This window comes from Dipodomys ordii, unplaced genomic scaffold, assembly GCF_000151885.1.
Source record: "Dipodomys ordii isolate 6190 unplaced genomic scaffold, Dord_2.0 Scaffold270, whole genome shotgun sequence".
Taxonomy (NCBI): Eukaryota; Metazoa; Chordata; class Mammalia; order Rodentia; family Heteromyidae; genus Dipodomys; species Dipodomys ordii.
Window position 1 is genome coordinate 68,812 of NW_012267486.1, and position 9,824 is coordinate 78,635.

The 9,824-nt window shown below is 37.2% G+C and overlaps 1 protein-coding gene across 1 annotated transcript; it reads right to left on the reverse strand.

The window, feature by feature from the left end:
• Nucleotides 1–1,415: 1,415 nt before the first annotated feature.
• LOC106001174 (olfactory receptor 4C45-like) lies at nucleotides 1,416–2,336 on the reverse strand. Its single transcript, XM_013036305.1, has one exon. The coding sequence runs from the start codon at nucleotides 2,334–2,336 to the stop codon at nucleotides 1,416–1,418; it is 921 nt and encodes a 306-aa protein (XP_012891759.1).
• Nucleotides 2,337–9,824: the final 7,488 nt, after the last annotated feature.

Genomic DNA, 9,824 nt, shown 5'->3' on the forward strand with positions numbered 1-9,824 from the left:
AAACTTGAGAGTATATGTTGTTCAGTGCACTTGTTGAAGATATCCCAGACCGTTCTACAGTCCATCCATATGTAGTGGCTTTTTCTCTTTAAAAAACAAAAACTCAATTTTGTCTGCTGTGGTGATGTTGAAAAGTCCAGAATTTTGTTGATTGGTTTCACATCTGCAGTTAAGACAACAATTGTTCATTCCTCTCTTGGAGGCTTTCCTTATAAAAATATTAAAAATTACATTTAATGAATGCTTTGTTAAGAACATGAATATAAACTGGATTTGGCCCATATTTCTCCTTCTTATAATTTGAAAAAAAGTAAACCCTGCATGGACCTCTGAAATAGCATTTGAACTTCTGCAATATTTGTGTCTTAATGACTTTTCTAGTACATCCTTACATGTGCTCTCAATAAAAATTGTGTCCATCAATACACAAGTGGGTCAAGAAAATTTGGTATGTTTTCACTGTGCAATATTTAGCTATACAACGATTTGAATCCAATGCTTTGTGGCAACCTGACTAGAAGTAGAAGACACTATCTAAAGGAAGTAAGTCAAGCAAAGAAAGACAAATGCTGAATTTTCTTACTCATTGAAAAAACCAAAAATAATAATTTGATCTCATAAAAGTTGAAAATTCAATTTTGGTTTGAGCAAGTTAAGAAGAATATAAGAAGATGAATAGAGGTATATTGTGATATTGGGCATCAAAATGCATTTCCATAGGAAAAAAGTACTAATGTTGTACAGGAGAACAATGAATGAAAAAAATACGTTGCATTGAATAACAGAATAGAGGAGATTAAAGATATCTGATACAGAAATTATGGATGTTAAAGGAGATAGATTAAACACATATCTTAGTGTGTAGTCTGTAAATAATTATAATTTTATTTCAAATAAAAGTTTGGACCAGTACCTTAGTGGGCTAAAGGAGGAGTTGGGGAGGCGGGGAAGGAAGACATGGTGCGAGAAAAACAAAGGAGGAGGTAACAATGCTCAATAGGAAATGTAATCATTACCTTGCTTATGTAACTGTAATCCCTCTGTACAACATTTTTACAATAAAAAAAGTACAAAAAAATTGGGCCTGGCCCTGGTGTCTTCATGCCTGTAATCCTAGCTACTTAAGAGGTGAAGATCTGAGGATTGTTGATCAAAGCCAGCCCCGGCAGGAAACTCCGTGAGGCTTTTATCTCCAATATACCACCAGAAAAACGGAAGAGGCACTGTGGCTCAAGTGGTAGAGTGCTCACCTTGAGCTGAAGAGCTGAGGGACAGCATCCCAGGCTCAGAGTTCAAGCCCTATTACTGACAAAAAAATGAGGCAGAGAAGATCCTTATTTTAATTTTAATCAATATTTGGGAGATTGAGTTTCTATAAGACATCATTACATTTCTAAATACAGAAATCATGAGATTTAAATATGATCAGCTTTTATTATTTGACTCCAGAGCTTCTTCATAGCCTTTTTCACTTCCTCATTTCTGAGGGTATAGATTAAAGGGTTCAACATAGGTGTGACTAGAGTGCAAAACACAGTCACAGGTTTGTCAGCAGGGAAGGAGACCATGGGCCTGAGGTACAGGTAGGAACAAGGTACAAAGAATAAGATGACCACAGTGATGTGGGAGGCACAGGTGGACAGGGCTTTGCGACGCCCCTCAGAACTGTGATTCCTCAGGGAGTACAGGATGTTCACATAGGAAGCAAGCAGCATAAAAAAAATGAGCAAACAGAGTGAGCCACTGTTGGCAGCAATCAGAGGCCCCAAAGCGTGAGTATCAGTGCAGGCCAACTTCAGCAGTGGTATTAAATCACACATGAAGTGGTCAATGACATTGGGGCCACAGAAGGGCAACTGAGCAATAAACATAACCTGTATCCCTCCATGAATAAACCCCAATACTCCAGCTGCCCCCACCAGGAAAGAGCACACAGGCCGGCTCATGATGGTGGTGTAGTGCAGGGGCTTGCAGATGGCCACATAGCGGTCAAAGGCCATGGCAATGAGCAAGATGATCTCTGCTGCAGCAAAGAAGTGTTCAGCAAAGAGCTGTGTCATGCAGCCATTGAAGGATATGCTGTTCTTCTGAGATACCAAGTCCAGGATCATTTTGGGAGCAATGGAAGTCGAGTATAGAGCATCTATAAGAGACAAGTAGGACAGGAAAAAGTACATGGGGCACCCCAGGGCTGGGCTGATGAAGATGGTGATGGAGATGAATGTGTTACCTGCCAGTGTGACCAAATAGATGATTAAACACACAGCAAACAAGAGGTTTTGGAGTTCAGGATCTTGGGTGAGGCCCAGCAGGATGAATTCTGTCACATTGTTCATGGTTTGTATTAACTTATCATGGGTGTTGTGTGTATGGTCATCTAAAAACAAATAGTACTTCTTAGTGATGTGATGTTGAATTAAATATAAGAATTGTTTGTCACCTTTTTTTTCTTCTCTCTGAAATTGATGGAATTACATATTTACTTACCTCTTCCATTGTTCAGCTAATGTTAAAGTAGACTACCAGGATATTAATTTACTCCTAGTTTATTTTACTGGAGTACGGATACTATCTTAATATTTGCACAGTAAAGTTTAGTTTCTCTCATAAATATTGACTGAGGCTCACTTCCAAGCTTTCCTGCTTGCTCAAAACAAATCTCCATAATGTTATAATATCCTTTTTGTGGACTGGTATTCAGTATCATTCACATTAAATATTTTAATACTAAATCATCTATTCTCTATGTCCAATTTTAGTTATGTAAAACACAAATTTCAATCCAAGTCATTTATTTTTAAAAGTCTCACTAAATCTAAAATAGTTCTGTGCTCTGTGACTTATTCTTCCTCTGTGTCATATGAAAACATGCACCCTATCTGTCCACCTGTATCCCTATTTAAAGGATTTGTTTTTCCCCTTCCCCTCCACAAATTATACCAACATCAAATATAGTGAAAGCCAGGGTTATACCATGGGGGAGGGGAACATACAAAGCAACAAAGAATTCATCTTATAAATATGTTAAAAACAATCCCATGAAAGAGAAAAAAAACATTTGGATACAGATCTTAGGGTTCATTTCCATAATATCAACTTATTTGACCTTTTCTGCTTGACTCAGACTTATACTAGTTATTGCAAATAAGGGAAACCATGGGACCTATGTTTCTTTGGGCCTGGCTTACTTCACTTAATATAATTTTTTTCAAGTCTTTCCATTTCCTAAAAAATGGGGCAATGTCATTCTTTCTGATGGAGGCATAGAATTCCATTGTATATATATACCACATTTTTTTGATCCATTCATCTATTGAGGGGCATCTGGGTTGGTTCCATATCTTAGTTATGGTAAATATTACTGCAATAAACATAGTCCTGCTGGTAGCTATAGTGTGGTGTTGTTTGTGATCATTTGTGTAAATGCCCAAGAGTGGGATTGCTGAGTCATAGGGGAGCTCTATGTGGAGTCTTTTGAAGAACTCATTATGTGGAAAAACAAACTTTACAACTTTGGTGGGGGATGCAGAGGGGGAAGGAGAATTCGGTGTGGGGGGCGGGGGGAGGATGGGAAGGGATTGGAAGGGGAAACAAAGGAGGAAGCCACAATGCTTGATAAGTAATGTACTTGTTATCTTGCCCATGTAATTGTAACCCCTCTGTACAGTATTTTCAATATAAAAAATAAAATAAAAGTATGGGTCAGAAAAAAGAAAACATACACCCTAGAAATATGGCTGCTGATGCAGTTTCTTTCTTTGTGAATGATATGACCTAGAGTTATTAAAGTTAACCGAGTATAGATGTTATGTCTGTCTCTGTGTTACCTTATGTCATGTTTCTTTCTTTCCTCCCTTGGATATGGACATGCGAGTACTACGGAATTCCTGTGAATTTTTCATAGATAAATTTCCTTGCAATTTAACTATGAATAGCTATAGAATTATGCTATGGCTTAGACAAATACTTCTATTCACATTTTACTAATAGAATTAAATGAAACATTAGTCTATCCTATATATCCTAATGACAAGATATGGATATTAGGAGAAGGCTAAGATAAAATGACTTTTCCCTTTGGCATAATTCAGTAATTTAAAAGGCATTATTAGTTTTCTCTGTGAACTGGTCCAAATATTGCCTGTACAAAACATGTAATTTTTTAATGATCCCGAGGTGGGTATAAAGGGCATAATCTTTTTTGGTTTTTGTCATCTGTTTTTGGGCCTGAACTCAGCCTGGACGCCGTCCCTTAGCTCTTCAGCTCAAGGCTAGCATTCTACCACTTGAACCACAGTGCCACTTCCAGCTTTTTCTGCTTATGTGGTGCTGAGGAATTGAAGCCAGGGCCTTCATGCATGCAAGGCAAGCACTCTACCACAGAGCCAGCTTCCCAGGCCCATAATCATTTCTAATATATATTTTTATTGTAAAAATACTGTACAAAGGGGTTACAGTTACAAGAGTAAGATAATGAGTACATGAGCATTGTTCCCCACTTTCTTGGTTTTTCCCATTCCATGCCTTCCCTTACCACCTCCTCAGCCTTCTCTCTCCTGGAAAAAAATTATATTAAGTGAAATAAGCCAGGCCCATAATCATTTTTATTCTCTCTCTCTGTTTTCTGCTTCTTTCCCCAAACCTCTAAATCTAAAGTCAAAACACATGGCATATAATTTACCAAAGATAATTTCAGGGTAGAAGTTAAGAAGTCTGGAAGAAGACCTTTGATTTCCAGGATATTATATTGTCTGAGTTGTTTTCTTTCTATTTTGTATTTTAAACATGATAGCTGTTGCTATCATGCTTAAAATTTATTGTGAAAATACTGTACAGAGGGGTTACAATTATGTGGGCAAGATAATGAATACATTTCTTTCTTTCTTTTCTTTATTTTTTTTGGTCCGCTCTTGGGGCCTGAACTCTGGGCCTGGGCGCTGTCCCTCAGCTCTTCAGCTCAAGGCTAGCACTCTACCACTTGAGCCACAGTGCCACTCCGGCTTTGTTTTTTCTGTTTATGTGGTGCTGAGGAATCGAATCCAGGGCCTCAGGCATGTAAGGCAAGCGCTCTACCACTGAGCCACCTTCCCAGCCACTACATTTCTTATCAGGCATTTTATCCTAATTCTTTGTTTCCCCTTTCCATCCTTTCCCATCCTCCTCCCCACCCAATTCTCCTCCCCCCCAAAGTTGTAAAGTTTGTTTTTCCACATAAGGACTTGTAATCTCATTGTTGCAGTGGATCCACAACCTTAAGATATGTATTCAAATGTTTTTTTTCTTTCAGGTGATTGTTTCTAACACATTTATAACATTATTCCTTTGACACTTTGTATGTCCCTCCCTCATGGTATAACCCCTGCTTTCACTGTATTTGAGGTTGGTATAATTTGTTCTAGTAATTAAAAAAAATTTCCCTATACAAAAAATGTTGTAGAGGTGATATACAGAGAGGTTACAGCTACACAAGTCAGGTAATGAGTACATTTGCTTTTGAACACTGTAATCCCTTACTTATTTTCTCCCGGTTTTCCCTTCCCAACTTCCCTCCACCTAAGTTGTATAGTTCATTTTCCACAGAGTGTCTAGTGAGTTTCACTGCTGAGTTGGTTCACCTTTTTCCCTACTATTTCTGTGCTTCCCCTTTCTGCTCCTCAAATAAGCTAAACACCTACAAGACAAAAGGTACAGAAATAAAAAACAACAAGAGAAGGGAATTAACCAAAGAAAAATGGAAAGATGAAGAAAGAATGAGTGGGCTGTATGGTTTCCCTCACTTGTAATAATTACAATGTGCCTATAAATCTACAAGTAAACCCAATGGATAGTTAAAGACAAATAATTACACCTGGACATGATTACTTAAACAGCAATCTAAGCATTCACACAGTGAGAATAGAAGAGGATATTCTTAGGAAAGGATCAAAAGGGCTCAATAGGTATGTGCAAATGATCACATAAAATAATGCTTTTCAAAATGAGCTCCAAGAAATGGCAGCTGGTCATTCTTAATGGATTGAATTCTCAAATTCTATCATCAGAATGACAACATGGAAATCACAAAAAGGCACCCCCCCTTGAAGGCTACTACAAATTGAAATGTATAGAATCAGTATGTGTAATAAGACATAAGTAAGTTTTACTGAAATATATGTAAAAAGATACCAATCATTTTAGCAGCATCTGATTTGGAAAATTTAGATAATGTTTTTTGTGGATATTTACATGTTAGCATGTCCAAATTCATTTTCATAGTAAGGTTACTCAGATTGAAGCTATATCTGTGACTCTAAAATTGTCTCAGAAAAAGTATATTGCTTAAATATGTTTGCAAAGTTTTGAAAAAGATGCAGTTTTAACTGACCTGGGTGGAGTTGATCATGGAATTTCCTGTTGTTAGACTAAATGCTGTTTTTTGGTTTCTTCTCCTTTGGCTAAATGCATTAAGTCCATGAGATTCAATGTAGGCACTGGAAACAGTATCTCCTTAGATAATTCTTCAACTTGTACATTTTTGCTCCTGTAGTTCTCCCTGTCAGTCAGGGTTCCCACACAAAATGTGCTGTTTCAGCTAGCGAACTCGGAGAAATCTAGGCTTTAATTTGTACACTTTTCTGTTTTCTTACCAAGGTCTAAGAAAGTCATCTATCTATCTATCTATCTTTCTATGTATGTGTGTATGTATGTATGTATATATCTGTCTGTCTAATAGTAAGCCAAATTAAAAAATGCAAAATCTCTATATAACTAATTCAGGAAACAATGTATTTAAGTATAAGATATGTAAGTAAATGAAATTGACTTTGTTGAATTCTGTTCCTTAATCATTTTTGCCAAACATTGTTTCCTTAATGCACACACAAACCCAAGATCTCCTTTCAAAACCCACTAACTAAACTCGAGTTGTGTCTCCCAAATACATCTTCATCTTGTTCCATGGTTCTGCTTGTGTCCTGTGTACATTGATCTTTATTCCCTGACTCTGGAGAAATGCTTAATTATACTTTATAGAGTGAGGGATTTGGTCATCCTTTGGCCCCACAATCCTCTTTGGAGGATTACTAATTATTTGTACTGAAATAATCACTAAGACAATAATCAGTGTCTGTCACGTTTCCCAATTCGCACACATAAATGTTATTAGTGATTAGTTCAAGATCTGCAGTTGATATGAGGTTAATGCAGTACTTTGGTTCTAGTTTAGGATGTAAGTTGCATACTTTTGAAAACTTCTTCATGTTTATGAACATTGTTCAACCTGGCTTAGGAACAAGTGTGATTTTAAGTGTAGTTTAAAGGTGTCTCATATAGACAAAATGGGTGTTCTAGAGAATGGAAATACCATAATTCAAGCTTTTGTAGCTAATTACCCTGGGTGATTGTGAAAATGATCTTCTTATTGACAACTGAGGGATTTTGTGGGAGAATTCTAAGCTACCAAAGTTTGGATAATTTACATGTCACATCAATGTTTTCAATGTGATAATTTAGATGGCATATTTTCCTGGTTATCCTAGGGGCCTATTATTTTTTCTATACTGCACAAAAGGAGTTAGACACTATTGAGAAAATGACACTCAGCACAAAGCCATGAACAATATGCCCAAAGTTTGAGAAAAACACCTTGGATGGAGATTTTATGATCTCATTTATTTCAGCTTCTGTAGCATTGAAGAACTAGGCACAACTTTTTTTTTTTTTTGGGTCTGGTTGGGGCCTGAACTCTGGGTCTGGGCACTGTCCCTCAACTCTTCAGCTCAAGGCTAATGCTCTACCACTTGAGCCACAGTGCCACTTCCGGTTTTTCTTTTTTGCTTATGTGGTGCCGAGGAATCAAACCCAGGACCTCAAGCAGGCAAGGCAAGCGCTCTACCACGAGCCACCTTCCTATCCCCTAGGCACAACTTCTAATGCAATCACTTTTCTCTTCTTGCCCTTCCTCTTCCTTCATTTTCTTTCTTCTTCCTCTTTCTTTTCTTCTTCCTCTCTCCTTCCTTCTTTTACTTCTTTTTTGACTTGAAAACAGTCTTTTCCTTTAAACCAAATCGACACAATCCTGAAATTTTTGGACCCCAAAGAAAAGCCAAAAAAAGTCTTGGGTATTCTCAGGTTATTCTTCACTTTTGTTTTCAACAAACTATCTCATAGTCATCCTCTCCCTTGTAACTATTGTTAGCATATATTGATGGTGTAAGATAATGAGTTTTATTAAGGCACTTATGAAGTAGAATCTTTAGTCATCCTCTCCCTTGTAACTATTGTTAGCATATATTGATGGTGTAAGATAATGAGTTTTATTAAGGCACTTATGAAGTAGAATCTTATATACTAATGTGCTGTGATCACATTTATGCTTCAATGAACCTTTCCTTCTTGATAATTGGGCTTATCAATCCTTGTTCTTGACTCCTGAGCTACTGGAGTTCTAGTAACAAAGTCCTGCCTCTACTTAGGTCTTGAGGCATTTTCCTTCAGTTTCCCTGTAGTAGACTGGAACTTACAGGTCTTATATGTAGTTATTTGATGAAGTCTTAACTGATTTTGTAAAGATTCCTTGTCTGAATCTTCTTCAAGTGGATTTTGGGTTTTCCCAGCACCATAGGCTTTTGGCATTCTTGTGAAAAGGCAATAAGTGGCAGTGAGGGCTATTCTTTTTTCAAATCCATTGTTTATGCTTGTGATTTTGTGTCAACATTATATTATGTTAAATTATTTTGTCACTAGGACTGTATTCTATTTTGAAGTCAGTTATTAAAATACTTCTAGCATTTCTCTTTCTCTTTTCATCAAGATTGCTTAGCTATTTTAAATCTTTTGTGTCTACATAGGGTGTTTTTTTGATATTTTTCTCTGTTTCTGTGAAGAATATGTTTGTGGTAATATTGGGATCATATTAAATCAGTAGATAACCTTGGTTGAAGAATATGTTTGTGGCATTGATTGCGATCATATTAAATCAGTAGATAACCTTAGTAGTATAGTCATTTTCACAGTAATAATGTTTTGCTCCACCATCAAGAGCAGTCTTTCTATGTTTAATGTCTTTTAATTTTCTTTGATGGTTTATACTTTTTAGTTTTTGCTTATTGTTATGTTTGTATCTAGTTGCTTTAATTACTTTGGCTCCAATGTATTGAACTCTCCTTTTTTTTTTTTTTTTTTTTTTGCTGTTCATGGGGTCTGAACTCTGGGCCTGGGCTCTGTCCCTCAGCTCTTCAGCTCAAGACTAGCACTCTACCACTTGAGCCACAGTGCCACTTCCAGCTTTTTTGCTTATGTGGTGCTGAGGAATTGAACCCAGGGCCTCATGAGTATAACGCAAGCACTCGATAACTCAGCCACCTTCCCAGCCCATGAACTTTTCAGTCCTGGGGCTTGAGTTCAGGGCCTGGGTGCTGTCCCTGAACTTTTTGCCTAAGGCTAGTATTTTACCACTGGAACCACGGCTCCATTTGTAGCTTTCAATGGCTAGTTGGAGGTTAGAGTCTCACTGAGCTTTCCTGGCCCTGCTAGCACCATCAGGATGCTAGGACTACAGGTGAGAACCACCCGTAACCAGCTGTCCCCTCATTCTTTTTTTAGATGATTATGTAGTATGTGATTTGGTGCAGAGGTCATTGGAAAAGTAAATTTTTGTGAAAATATTGTGGGAATGCTTTCTTCTTATGATTGTGTTAAGGAAGAAGTATTATAGGACTATAACATAAGACGAGGTGGGAATGTTTTGCAAACTTCTCAAAGGAAGATGTTTTCTATTGGTACAAAAGAAGAACATATGTAAACCTCTCAAACTTGAGAAACTTGAGAGTATATGTTGTTCAGTG

Bases quoted from the DNA above. Each gene is read 5' to 3' on its own strand.
- LOC106001174 (XM_013036305.1), bottom strand. From the start codon at position 2,336: ATGAACAATGTGACAGAATTCATCCTGCTGGGCCTCACCCAAGATCCT.